Here is a 15,206-nt window from a genome sequence, read left to right on the forward strand (position 1 = left end):
CAAAGGGTCGTGGCATTAGGATGGTTGGGAACCACTGGTCCTGAGTCTTTATTCAGCTAGCTTCCTCTTATCTCCCAGTCATTGTAATGCTAAAGCAAACCCTACACTCTTGTCTGTATCCACCTTCTGGCCAGAAGTAAGTAGGCTAAATTAAACTTTCCTTATCCCAACTTCCTAAGTAGGTCAGAAGGAATAATACCCTAATTTTACCTTGCTTGGGAACAGCAGCTTTAGCTAAGAGTTCTATCTTAATTTTTAAACAAGAAAATAAATTGTGTGTGTGTGTGTGATTGAATTGTTAGAGCAGGATGACAGCATCAATGGAATTTCTATAAGTCTTGACTACTGATTGATTCAGTGGGTCTCTTCCAGTTGGGACTAACAGCTAGATTTAGCCCACGATTCTAAGAAAAAAGGGAAAATAATGAGTTACCATAGAACAAATGTGGTACTTTTAGCTATTCTCAGTCTTGCACAAATTGACATACTTTCAGTGAACACTCTTTAGTTAAGGGAACAACTAGATCTCCACTGGCAGAGAGTGGCTGTCGGTAACTTGTAATTGTTAACTGACAGGCAGTGGAGTAAAAGAGTCCTAGATACCAGTAGCTTTCTTTTAGAAAATGCAGAACACTTTACCAGAGACACTCTTGTTAATAGCTTCTTAAGTGTTACACAAATACTTAAGAGTTCATTTTTAACAAACATGAGGAAATCTACATTCTATCGCATCAAATCTCATGTGGTGGTTTAATATTTTTAAATAACGCAACAAGTGCAAATGAAGTTACTTCATTGATGTAACAAGCAGTGTTTTGTAGTTATGTATAAACTTAAGATCATTTTAAAGCATTTCTAGAATCATTTTGAAAAGCATATTGCAGGTTTTATGCCATCCTTTGGACAGAGGGATTAAAAAGAAGCAGAAGCAGCAGAGCAACAGAAAGTAATAGAAAACTGACCAGCAATGCATTATTTAGTAAAGGGTAACTGTTAACAAGTTACTTTTAAACTTTCCCTTTCTGCAACAGATAGAGAGGTTATGGAAGGGAAGGAAATGATATATTCAGGGGAGGGTACCCAGAACCATCAGGTTGAAGATGGCATGCCTAGTATCTCTTGTATGCTAGAAAGAGGCATGCCAACAGGAGGAGGTAGAAGGAGAGAGGTATGCTCACTTAGTATTCTAAGGAAGAAGTGCCAGTAACAAGGCTTAATTAAAAACCCTGATTTTTCATTGTAACTCCATTGTTATCTTCTCTGTTTGCTGCTATGTCACTTAGTGGGACAAGGCTTCTCTGCCTTATGTATGAGAGAAGAAAACAACAAAGCATCACCTTTAAAAATAGTTTCCTGTTTTAATGACTGTAGGCTTTTCTCATTGACTTGGTGAACAGCTGTGGGAATCTTGCTGGTTGAAGTAGGAAATTGAAATGCTTACAGAGAATAAATAGATAAAAGGACTCTATACTTACTCAGAGGCATCCACATCTAACAATGAAAGGACATGAACACTGGTAAACACCTTGGAAAAAATTAAGTCTTCAGTGTGAGGAACAAGGGTACACAGAAACAGAGCGAGAAGATTTTTCCCAACTTTGTTTCCTCTGTTCCTCCTCTTTCATCTGTGCACAGAGCAAGAATGGCATATTTCCTTATCTTGACAACTTGCTACCTATTCTTCTTGCTCGTTCAGACCCACCTACCCTTCAGCATATGTATGCCCACAGCAGTTTTAGTTGGCCTGTGAAAATTATATAAACTAGTTGGAGATGGCCATTTTTGCATGGTCCTGTTTTAAAGATAAGCCAACAATGCCACTGTATGTTGGTACTAAGTTGAAGGGCACGGTCCAGGAAGGGAGAGGAAAATAGTGGATGTGAACAACTGGCTTCACAGATGGTGCCGCCAAGAACAATTTGGATTCTTTGATCATGGGCTGCGGTTCCATGAGGAGGGACTTCTTGCAATGGACGGGTTGCATCTCACACCAGTTGGAAGAAATGTTTTTGCCAACAGTCTCAAGAACTTGATCAGGAGGGCTTTAAACTGAGTTCCGAGGGGAAGGGAGACAATATTAAGGAAGGCGAAAGGGCTGGAGAAAATAGTCAAACAGACATAGAGGAAACAAGAAAAAAAGTGCAAGGATCCAACAGTGGGAGGCAAATAAACTTGCACAAACAAAAAGTAAATGGGACCCCTGGTCTGCGATGCCTCTACACTAATGCACAGAGCATGGGAAATAAGCAAGATGAACTTGAACTCCTAGTACAGCAAAGCAAATATGATATAATAGGCATCACTGAAACCTGGTGGGACGAGTCTCATGATTGGAATGTGGAAATAGAGGGGTATAACCTGTTTAAGAGAAATAGGCCAAACAGGAAAGGAGAAGGAATAGCACTATATGTCAGAGATATTTACACCAGTGAGGAGATCCAGGACATCAATCATGGAAGCCAGGTGGAGAGCATCTGGATAAGAATCAAAGGGGAGGGAAACAACAAGGATGTTATGGTGGGAGTCTACTACAGACCCCCAAGTCAGACGGAGGAATTGGATGATGCCTTTCTAGAACAGATGACCACACAGTCAGAAAAGAGAGATGTAGTAGTGATGGGCGACTTCAACTACCCTGATATTTGTTGGAAGTCAAACTCAGCCAGATCCTCAAGGTCTAGCAAATTCCTCACTTGCCTGGAAGACTATTTCATGGTCCAAAAGGTGGAAGAGGCAACAAGGGGGTCAGCTATTTTGGATCTGATCCTAACCAACAAGGATGACTTGGTTAATGGGGTGCAAGTGGTGGGATCCTTAGGTGGAAGTGACCATGTTCTCCTGGAGTTTGTTATACAATGGAGAGGAGAAGCCAGGCATCGTCAAACACGCATTCTAGACTTTAGGAGAGCGGATTTCAGTAAACTTAGAGAAGTATTGAGGGTGATCCCATGGTCAGAAATACTAAAAGAGAAGGGAGTTCAGACCAGATGGGAGTTTCTCAAAAGAGAGATACTGAAGGCACAATTTCAAACAGTTCCAGTGAGAAAGAAAAATGGGAGGTGTCTCAAGAAACCAGGATGGATGACTAAGGAACTTTCAACCGAGCTAAGTTTGAAACGGAACATGTATAAGAAATGGAAAAAGGAGGAAATCATAAAAAAGGAATTCAAAGAAATAGCAGGCATGTGCAGGGGTAAAGTCAGAAAAGCTAAAGCACAGAATGAACTCAGGCTTGCTAGAGAGGTTAAGAACAACAAAAAGGGCTTTTTTGGATAAGTCCGCAGCAAAAGGAAGAAGAAGGAAACGATAGGGCCACTGCGTGGAGAAGATGGCAAAATGCTAACAGAAGACAGAGAAAAGGCAGAATTACTCAACACCTTCTTTGCCTCAGTCTTCTCAGAAAAGGCAAAGGGTGCTCAACCTGAGGATAATGGAGCAGAGGACAGAATAGGGGAATTTCAGCACAGAATAAGTAAAGAGATAGTAGAGGAATACCTTGTTAATCTAAATGAATATAAGTCTCCAGGACCAGATGAACTACATCCAAGGGTACTAAAGGAACTGGCAAATGTAATATCGGAGCCATTGGCAATAATCTTTGAGAACTCCTGGAGAACAGGAGAAGTCCCAGCAGACTGGCGGAGGGCAAACGTTGTCCCCATCTTCAAAAAGAGGAAAAAAGAGGATCCCAACAATTATCGTCCAGTCAGTCTGACATCAATACCAGGAAAGATTCTAGAGCAGATCATTAAATAGAGAGTCTGTGAACATCTAGAAAGCAATGCCATAATCACAAAAAGTCAACATGGGTTTCAGAGAAACAAGTCATGCCAGACAAATCTGATCTCTTTCTTTGATAAAATTACCAGCTTGATAGATGAAGGTAATGCTGTGGATATAGTATATCTTGATTTCAGTAAGGCCTTTGACAAGGTTTCCCATGATATTCTTGCAAACAAGCTTGTAAAATGTGGGCTAGACAAAGTAACTGTTACATGGATCTGTAATTGGTTGACCGGCCGAACCCAAAGGGTGCTCAACAATGGCTCTTTTTCCTCCTGGAGGGAAGTGACCAGTGGGGTCCCACAGGGCTCTGTCCTGGGCCCAGTGTTATTCAACATCTTTATCAATGACCTGGATGACAGAATTGGGAGCACACTTATCAAATTTGCAGATGACACCAAATTAGGAGGAATAGTTAATACTCCAGAGGACAGGACCAACATTCAAAATGATCTGAATAGACTAGAAAGCTGGGCCAAAGCTAACAAAATGAAATTCAACACAGAGAAATGTAAGGTACTGCACTTAGGGCAGAAAAATGAAATGCACAGATATAGGATGGGAGACACATTGCTGAATGAAAGTACATGTGAAAGAGATCTAGGAGTCCAAGTAGACCATAAGTTAAACATGAGTCAACAGTGTGATGCGGCAGCTAAAAAGGCCAATGCAATTCTAGGCTGCATCAATAAAAGTATAGTGTCTAGATCAAGAGAAGTAATAGTGCCACTGTATTCTGCTCTGGTCAGGCCCCACCTGGAATATTGTGTCCAGTTCTGGGCACCACAATTCAAAAAGGACATTGAGAAACTGGAGCGTGTCCAGAGGAGGGCGACTAAAATGGTGAAAGGTCTGGAAACCTTGCCCTATGAGGAACGACTCAGGGAGCTGGGGATGTTTAGCCTGGAGAAGAGAAGGTTAAGAGGTGATATGATAGCCCTGTTTAAATATTTGAAAGGATGTCACATTGAAGAGGGAGCAAGCTTGTTTTCTGCTGCTCCAGAGAACAGGACCCGGAACAATGGATGCAAGCTACAGGAAAAGAGATTCCACCTCAACATTAGGAAGAACTTCCTGACAGTAAGGGCTGTTCGACAGTGGAACAAACTCCCCCGGAGTGTAGTGGAGTCTCCTTCCTTGGAGGTCTTTAAGCAGAGGCTAGATGGCCATCTGTTGGGGATGCTTTGATTTGGATTTCCTGCATGGCAGGGGGTTGGACTGGATGGTCCTTGTGGTCTCTTCCAACTCTATGATTCTATGATAAGTTTAAAGTCAGGAGTTGTGCTGATGGTCACATGCACAACCTTATAGGGTTCAAGAGGCTGCAGAGCAAGGTAAAATATGCTCCAGGTCTGAGTTACATCTTGCATGTTGTGCTGCACAGATGAAGAAAAATAGAGAATTAAGCCCAATGAGTCCATGTGCAGAGGGACAACGCAACTCAACTATGGTATCTACCTTTGTAAATAGTGTAGTATTTTTCTTTTGAAAGATAAGGACTTCATTCCTCAGAATCTTGCATCTTGATATGTCCAAAATGTTTCCAGTGGTGAAAACATTTCAAAACATCGTTCCAGAAACAACAGGAAGGAGGCTAGTTTTTCAAGAAGGCATGGCAGCTTTAGGTCACAGAGCATTATAGCAAATATTCCTATTTTATTCCAGCCTTCTTTCAAGCAAACTTAGAGTAGGATTCATAGAGCTTTAGCTTTACAATAGCCCTGTAGACAAGGTGAAAGGTAATAGTTGTTCAAACCCACCCAATAAATTTAATGGATCTATGTGGACTTCAAATTGGGTCTCTTTGTTTCAGTTCAACATGTTGTTCACTACACCCACAAGAAAGTTCTGTAACTAGAAACATAAATGAAAAGAGAGCTGTATGTTGAGTGAAAGTCTATAGTTCAGGAGTATATTTGGTTTGTTTTTCTCCCTTTCATTTCTCACAAAAATATCTGAAATTCTCTAGATTTCCCAAATAGAGAACTAGGAATCTTGTTGAGAGGATGGTGGTGCTATTTCTCTAAAGCTGCTCTGCCATAGACAGCTGGGGCTGCCTGCTGTTGAGTCTTTTCATTTTTATATGTTTTATTCTGTAAACTCGCATTTTAGGCTCCTATGTTTTTTATTCTTATGTAGTCAATCATGTAGCATTATTCCTGTTGAAAGCCCATTTGACTAATTTAGTTTCTTTGAATGTAGTGACTAAAGCTCAGCACATATACTCTTCTTACTAACTAGGAGAGTACCAGTCATCCTTACTCAACATGACACACACACTGCATCTCACATGATGTCTACCAAGTCATGCTGGCTGCAGATGATGGTATTTGTAGTTGTACACATCTTGGGGTTACCAGTTTGGGGGAGGGGAGAGAATCTAAGATGTTGGGTTAAGATGGATCAAAATCATTTACAAAGCCAATGGGTGTAATGAGCTTTGTCTGCTTTTTTGTTATGGGAAACTGAAGTTTCTGATAACTGTCTTTTTATCTGAGAATTTCACTAAATGTGATGTGGAATGTGAAGTTCCACAACTCACCCAGACTTCTTACTGCTCCTTTAATCCACTACGTATGGAAATATTTGCTGAGGATATACAAGTATAGGTTCCCATTTCTTGTTCCTTGACCAATTTAATTAAGAAAACATAAGAATTCTAGCGTCCAAGGAAGAGATCTATTTTGTACGGTCAGAATGGATTAGGATGTTGGGTTGTGTCCACCTTCTCATTCTTGACAGAATTTCCCATACCCACTCACCCCAGATATGCTCTGAAGAGTTGAAGGACTCTACAGCAAATTTGAGAAGCGTGCAGAGGGATTGTTGCTTATTCTGTGGAAAAACAATAATAATTCTCTACTCTCATTTTGTCCAAAACTACAGTAAATCTCAGTTTGACCAAAAGAAAGGGGAGGGAGGAATGGCCTCACAGTAAATAAAACAAGGTGAAATTACAGTGTCACCAATTGAACTTCAAATTTATGCATATATTTATTACCTACTTGTTTTATTTCTTAACCACCTTCTTCATCAAAAAGATTCCACAGCTAAGTACAAAAGTGCAGTTTATAAATCTATAGAACTTATTCTGAGAGACTGCATCTTTGCTAGTAGCTAGACACTGGACACACTGATTGCACTATAGGCTAGAATGACCCTTGATTTGTACCATGAAGGTCCAGTCTCTTACAGCCTCCAACAGGTGCTTAACATTTTGCAGACTGTTCTGTTTCTGTTCTTTAGGTTAGGAATAGCAAACTGCTGTATTCCTGGAAGCCACTCTTTTTACCAGATGGTAGTTTTGGAGCAGAAGTGTATAGTGCTTTACAAAGATGACCCTTCTAACCCTCTCAACTTAGGAGGCTCCATATACATTTGGCACCATCCAGCAGTGAGAACTTCACAGATACACAGCACATGTGCTCTGGCATAGTGCTACACATAAATATCTACATTTATCAATTACATAATATCAATGCAACATAGAAAAGATGAGTAATACTAAAGTGTGGAATCTCTCTTCAATATACTACTTGAAAGCATTTTCCCATCTCTTTATGGTTCTTGTTGCCACTGAAACATTCCATATATAATTATCTACTGTAAAAATAGCATATTATTTTCTTTACATCAGTAAATTGACAATAAAACTTCAAATCGACCTATTCCACTGAGATAAATTTTAAACATCTTGCAGTGCTATGCTTCCAGTCCCTCTGTCTACAAATTTAACAAGAAAATCCAGTAGATAACTGCCTTAGGGGGTGAAATATGTTATATATTCTTGTTTTACTTTAACATACAAAGATCTTTAGATGTTAAATCCTTTCTTTTTAGAAGAATATTTTATAAATCTGGAACAAGAAAATCCATGTTTGTGGGTACTTCTCTGAGCATGTGGGTATGGCAATCTGACAATACAAAGTCATAGATCCACCATTAGAGAATGCCAAAACAAACTATGCTCTGAAGTGACACCAGGAATGTCAGTCTTGCTTTCTCCAAATACTACTGCACGCCATACATATAGATGCTTAGTAGTACAATTCACTTCTTATAAAACATGGATCTTTGGTCATTCTGTTGACTTTTTCTGTGTGGAGCATCTTAATGAGAACGGTGTCAGATTAAATATTTTAGATGATATTATTGCAAAGATCCTGTGAGTCTGGAAGTTCCAAATGAGACTGACTTTATATCCAGCTCTACCCAAGCTACCTTGAGAACTGTTACTGAGCAGGAGTAGTAAATAGAGTGGGTATAGATATGTACTACAAATAGAGGATAAAAGAAAAGACTAAGGATATAGAAATGGTCTAGCTGGGAAGAATACAAAATAGATTTTCATATGATTGCTTCCCCTTTCTCCATTCCTTTATTCTTTCTATGGAAAAGAAAGTAATGACGCCAAGGAGAAATGCTGAGAAAACACAGGAATGCAGGGTTTGATTTTTTTTTAAAGTACATAATGGAAAATGGAGTATAAACATTTGTTTATGCAGTTGTCATAGAAACCAAGTTCTTCTTGGTGATATTCAGGCTTCATACAGATGTTAATGTATGTATCCAAGGATAATTTTGCATAACTCTGAAAAATTAATGGATCACATACTTTACACACCTAAGAACTGAACATTTGGCCCTTCATGTTTGTCAAAGTGAAGTGTTGACAGCAGCAGCTACCAAAGTGAGCTCTGTGAAAAACCAGTGGCCAAGAAAGTGTTGGCTAGCTAAAGAGAGCTGGCCCTCACCCTTGCTTTTATATGCTGCTATGAGCTCATTGGCATTTTGCTGACAGATCCTTAAAGTAATTGTAAACAAGGAAAGATCCAGTCTGTTGGTCATGGAAGAAGATGCTATGAAAGAAAAGGACACTGGGAAATAAGTCCAGCTCTAAGAGTGAAAACCATAACAAAGCTGACAAGCAACCAAACAGAAGAGATATGGTCAGAGGGAGACAAAAAAGACAAAGAAAAATATAAAGTGAATAGAATGACAGGAGTAAGAGTGAAATAATATGATATGTTACTTTATTGGATAGGTGATCGTCATGAAATTAGACTTTTATTTAATAAAGTAACAGGATAGAAACATCTTGCATAAGTGGTAGGGTTAGAAACTTGTTAACGGACTTGTTACAGTGTTGCCATGTGTTCTTCTACTGGCTTGAAATTATTATTGTAATTCAAAGTATGACCTGGATTAATGAATCTCTGAGGATTTAGTAATTTGTACAAGACTCCTAATGTATGAACTTTGGACTAAGTCTGTTGCAACTGGTGGAAAGCTATCCAGTGTGCTCTTTGCTTCGGTCTGATCACTCAGTGAAGATTGAAACCAAGTACAAATTACTGACGTAGGATGGCAGTGACATACTTCCACTATTTTAAATTGAATTTTGAGAGTAGATTGAGAGTAGCATAATACTTTCAGGCCTAAATCCATTCATTAGTTCCTCTTTAAATAGACCTGTTGAGTCAGTGTGAGGTTTTTACACTCGTGTAAGTTTCATTGATTCTGTTGATTCTCCTCTGGTTGAGACTGCTGGATTGAGGTTTAAATATCAGACATATATAATTTATTTGAAAGAAATTTCATGGATATGCAAAACTATCTTTCGTTTCCATGTTTCCTGTTTCATATGCACTTTGGCACAAGAACAAGAATGCTGAAGCATTTTGGGATAAAGTAATTCCATTATAAAGGATGAAGCTTGTGTCTCAGTAGTCTTCAAGATTTGTTTTCAACTTTAGGGGGCTCCATTGTTATTTTCAGACTTTTATTTTATCAAGTACATGGATTTGCCTGTTCTAGTCTACTGATTCCTCTTGTTTATCCACAGCCGTTGTCCATGCAGCTGCCAGGGTAATATTATAATGGTTACTGCCAGGAGAAAAATAAAGATCATTTTTTTCTCCAAAAAAGAGTATCCAAAAATGTGTGGTGTTGATGATTGTCATGAAATAGAAGAATATGTTGACCAATTATTTACATAAGTTTCAGAATGGTTGCTATTTTGTCATGTTTGAAACACTCTGTTAACATCATGGGATGGGAAAACACAATCTGTTTATCCTTTCCCTACAAAAAACTGACTGAGCACTTTAACATGTTTTCACACATCCTGGCACAAATGGACGTGACTATGTTTTATTTGCTTACATCAGTGCAACAGAGCATTCCAGAATCTCTCTGTGAACAGTATGGCTAAGCCCAGTTCATGAAGTGAAGTCAGTTTTTAAAAAACAAAGTGAAACCTAAGCTTGACGTTTTAATATTTGACATTTCTGCTTTAAATTAGGGGAGCATATTTGGGTGTATGTATGTAATTAAATGTCAGTAGCTAAATGCAAATTTCAATATTGCTGTTGTGATGTAAGTTTTTTTATTGTTTTATTGATAAAAAACATTATACACATCTAAAATTACACCTTACATACAAAGACGTACATATATTGTTACAATGAAACTCTAAACACCAAATCCCCTACCCCCCACTCATATGACTGTGACTAACATACAGTAATAGATAACCTAATACACCAGAACATAAACTTGGACATAACCACCACTATCACAAATATTGACTTCCTGAAGCCTACTACAATCTTCCTGTATCTACATAAAGAAAAAATTTGGTAATTTAAATCCTCTCCGACATTCTCACAAACAGAGAAACTTACTTACTACTTTAATTTAAATGGTATTTCTTGAAATATTTCCTAGGCTAAACCTATAACCAAAAAGAAAAAGAAAAAACCAAATCGGAAAATGAGACTAAATGATGTAAGTTTTTTAAAAAGGTCTCCTAAATAGAATTTATTTTTCTAAAACGTCACACTAAATCTTAAAATATCAATTCAGAACATTTGTCTGTAGTATAAATGGTATGTTATTTCCAACACATGTGGAGCTGTTGATTCAATTCAAACAATCTTTTAAAAGTTGAGATTCCATTGTCTTTTTGGTTGTTTGTGGTTTACAGTTCAAGAGGTATAAATGAAAATACATTTTGGGGACCCATAAATTGCTTTGCCATTTAGGATATGGAAAGAAAACCTTCTAGAAAACCTTGTGACAATTGAGGTTTTTTTGGTGTAGGAACTTTCGCCACTGGGCAGACAGCTGCCAAACATCTTGCAATTAATCTGATACTTGTTTGGCTTTCATATTCTTTTCCTTTCAGAACCAGTGCCCCGAGGCAGAAGAATTGGTCTTCAGCCATTTTGTAATCTGTAATGACACACAGGAGACACTGCGGTTTGGCCAGGTGGATACTGACGAAAATGTTTTGCTGGCTAGCCTTCACAGTCACCAGTACAGCTGGCGTTCTCACAAGTCCCCACAGGTATGTGAGAAAAAGCCTTACAAGTGCAACAATTGTTAAAACTGGAGGGTGTTTTAATAATTGATTCTGGTTTTTATTCATGCATCCAGCTATCTGTAGCCTCCCAGATTCCAGCTGGGGTCACATGCTTTAGCTGCAAGAGACACAAAAGATAAACAGTAAGGATGAGGAAACCCAGAAGTGTTTAGATTTCATTCAAGTTTGGAACTGTGTACCCGTACCCTTTCCAATTTTAAAAAAAGAACTTTAGGCTTCTGAAACAGAACACAGCAATTTAAGGGGAGAGATTAGTCTTCAGGTTTTTGGATGTTGATCCAATGTCAGCACAAAGTTCTTTTGCAATTAAAGCATCCTAAAATTGAAGGTTAAACCACAAAAATAGTGTTTGAAGGAACATAATCATATGTAGAATAGGCTCCTTTGTTCTATAAGAGCATTGATATTCTCCACAGATGATAATCCCTTCACAATTTTTGTGGATTTCATAGATATGCATAGAAATCAACATGGGATGAATCTGTGTCTATTTTTCACTTGCTTTTATAGAATTACATGAACAAAAAGACCTGATGTAGGGTCTTCAAACAATGCAACCTACCCAGGGGTTTTTTTTCTGGTTAATTCCTTCATTCCTTTATTCTGTGAAGTAATATGAAAAAATCAAACACATCTAGCATTTGGCTTTGTCTTTTTGTTTCTTGCGCTTGTAGTGCAAAAACAATGGGACATATTTAGGAAAGAGGATCTCCAAAATGTGCTGTCAAACACAGGCAGAAAAAAAAACTATTCAAGGAGATTGTGTTTGTGGGAATATTGCAAATTCTGAAGTAGCAGCTATAAAGAATAGTGTCACCAAGTCCCCATTCCCATATTGCATTGCTGCTGCTAATGTACTTCCAGGATAATCAGGACTGAAGTCCCAGATTCGGCAGGAGAAGTGATGTATGTGATGATGAGGGGAAAAGTCTTAAGCGAAATCAATAGGAGAGAGTCCTTATTCTGGGTGAGCTATTACCTTCCAGCTTGCCAGGGTTAAAATTATGCAACACACCTGTAAACTTTGAAGTTCTTAATATAATACTAACTGTTCTCATTTTGACATTTTTTTTTATTATTTCTAAACCTGGGAAGCTACTGTCACATGGTAAAACTTTATTTCCCTACAAATATATAAAGAAAGGAAAATTCCTACAGAATTTTCTTTTTTTAAAAAAAAAGAGGTAACAATCATGTACACATTATTATTCTTTGCAAACAAACAAATAAGACACCGCATACTTAAACAAAAAGAGAAGGATGTCTTAGTAAAAGTGGGAGAAATTACATACAAAAATGTGGTGATCCTTTGCAAATAAAGAAATAAGCCACATCATGACAATTGCAGAAATGTTATAAAGTATTGAACAACCTTTCAAATTTATGGGGACTCTTCTTTAGGCTACAAAGGGGAATGTGGAGCAGGATTTAGTGGGCATGCTAGAAAAGATCGTCTGCTCATTGTAAGAGACTTAATTAAATAGGTATTTTTCAGAATATTGTGGGTTTTTCTTAAATACATTCTCTATTTCTACTAGAAATCATGTTGAAGGTGGCTAACAACGTAACTTAAAAATTATAGTGATGAAAGAAAATCAAATTAAAAACACATCAATAAAATTTAAAAATAAACCTGTCCTTCTGACACGTTAGACAGTGCCCAATGCAAAAAGAAATGGAACTGGTAGGTGTGTCACTCATAGATATAATGTCACACCAACCTAGGATCACAGTAATAGGCCAATAGATGACAAACTTACAAAGTGGTAAGATTTCCTGCTGTTGTTTTTCTAGACTCTCCATATTAAGGCTTATTAAGATGTTCTAGACTATCTGTGGTGACATTTTTCTTGCCACAAATTCTGATCTGTGGCAAAGGCTTGAGTTCTATCCAATAAGTAGGGGCCCTGGTGGTGCAGTGGTTAAATGCCAGTACTGCAGCCATTCACTCACAAACCATAAAGTTGTGAGTTCAATCCCAGCCAAGGGCTTAGGGTCAGCTCAGCCTGGCATCCTTCCGAAGTCGCTAAAATGAGTACTCAACTTGTTTGGGGCAATTAGCTTACAGTTGTAAACCGCTTAGAGACTATTAGTGCAGTATGAAGCAGAATATAAATGAAGCTGTTATTGCTATTGCTATCGCTATAATTAGGTTTCTCTAAATTAATCAATTAGTAAGTAAATTGGATTTTTGGATTTTGGATTTTTCAAAACAATATTTTCAAGCCGTGGGTGTTTTAATCAGTTGATACATGCAGTGTGGATATGGAGGGCCAACTTTATATCTGATGACTCATGCCAAAGGATGTCCAGCTGCTGAGATGTGAAACAACAGTACAGATCTGCACAAAACACATAATAGGAACATAGAATGTGAAAAGCATGGTATCAGAGGAAGCTAGAAATTGCAAAACATGAAATTGAAAATACAGAAATTGAATGTACAGGTATATCTCAGTTAATGAACATGATATGATCCTGGGCATAGCTTACTTAACAGAAAATGTAACAGAGGCAGAAATAACATGAAAAGTACAGGGATAGGTTCCTATGCAATGAAAAAGAAGAGCAGCTCAACATGTTTCAGCAAACATTTCTTTCAAAGCTAAAAATATACACATGTAAAATGAAGCAACCAGGTCAGGTAGATCTTGCATATGTAAACAAAAAAACTTGAATAATCTAGAAACCACTTGTAGGTTTTTAGATGAGTTTTTCTTTCACAAACCTCAATTTTTCTTAATGGTTTCCATTTTGGTGGCCAGACTTGTAAATCTATGGGGATTTTTGGCATGCTAGTGATAACTGGTAAGGAAAATTTATCTGATCTCTTTTCCGTCTGTTTCTCTGTGCACACATGCTCAACAAAGGATTCTGGAGCCAGTGGCTGTTTACCTTGCCTGTTGTTGGCAGAATCACATGGCTACAGTATGATTGTCTAAAGCAGTGTTTCCCAAAATTTGGTACTCGAGATGTTTGGGACTTCACCTCCCAGAAACCTTAGTCAGTTTGGCCAACCATAAGGAAGTCTAGGAGCTGAAGTCCAAAACGTCTGGAGGACCAACGTTTGGGAAACACTGATCTAAAGTGTAATTCCACCCATTCCCAACTTAAGCTTTGTTTATTGTGTTGCTCACTGCAGACATGCTGCTGCAGCTTAACACCAGAAGTGCTTTACCATGCTCCCAGTGCTGATGTTGCTAAAAAAAGTCTAGCTAAACAGAGGATGAACAGGAAAGGAAGAGGGCTGGGCAGGCATTAAAAAGCCTTAGGATAAAGGAATTTTTTAATCACCTGGCGGAAATAACACCACATCCTGTCTGATCTTGGAAGCTAAGCAGGGTCAGCCCTGGTGAGACCTTGGATGGTAGACCTCCAGTAAATACTAGGTGCTGTAGGCTACATTTCAGAGTAAGGAACTAGCAAAACCACTTCTGAGTATTCTTGTCTAAGAAGACCCTATGAAACATTGCCATAAATCAACAGGCATGCACACATGCACCCACACACACAGAATGGAGCAAAGAGGGAGAAAATTGGAAAGCAAAAGGCAGATTGGCAACTGTGGGCAGCTTCTGTCACTTGTAGGGCAGTAGTGCTTGGCTTTCTGAAACTTTATCATCTTCAGATTAAGATCTGGCAAGTAAGAACAACCCAAATAAATAACTGTAGAATCTTGCTGCCTCCACCCCAGCATATGTCTGGTAATACTCTTCTGAATAAATATTGTTCTACTTACATTGTATTGTATCTCCCAGAACAATAGAGTTTAGAAATAGAAATGAAACATTTGGGTAGCTTGACAGGTTGCCAGAACATAAAGCGCTTTTACACAGAATAAATTAAATATTACAGATTCACTACACTTGATTCTAGGTGCAGTGTGTAAAATTAAAACCTAAACAAGAAGTTGTGGTGTTGTATTTCTTGGAAAGAACAGCAAACAGCTTGATGCTTTATCTCCTTGGATAAACAAAGAAGCAAATACTTTAATGTTTCATATAGACTATGTTTATATGCAAAAGAAATGAATGCA

General features: G+C 38.2%; 1 protein-coding gene across 3 annotated transcripts in view; it reads left to right on the forward strand.

The window, feature by feature from the left end:
- Positions 1 to 15,206, forward strand: part of VPS13B (vacuolar protein sorting 13 homolog B) — a 472,964-nt gene that overhangs the window by 399,464 nt on the left and 58,294 nt on the right. For all 3 annotated transcript variants that reach the window (XM_089517705.1, XM_089517703.1, XM_089517704.1), the window contains exon 43: positions 10,973 to 11,134. In XM_089517705.1, the coding sequence (XP_089373831.1) occupies positions 10,973 to 11,134 (162 nt within the window). The remainder of the gene's footprint in view (positions 1 to 10,972; positions 11,135 to 15,206) is intronic.

Source organism: Sceloporus occidentalis, unplaced genomic scaffold, assembly GCF_023333645.1.
Source record: "Sceloporus occidentalis isolate IW3139 unplaced genomic scaffold, rSceOcc1.0.p SCAF_3, whole genome shotgun sequence".
Taxonomy (NCBI): Eukaryota; Metazoa; Chordata; class Lepidosauria; order Squamata; family Phrynosomatidae; genus Sceloporus; species Sceloporus occidentalis.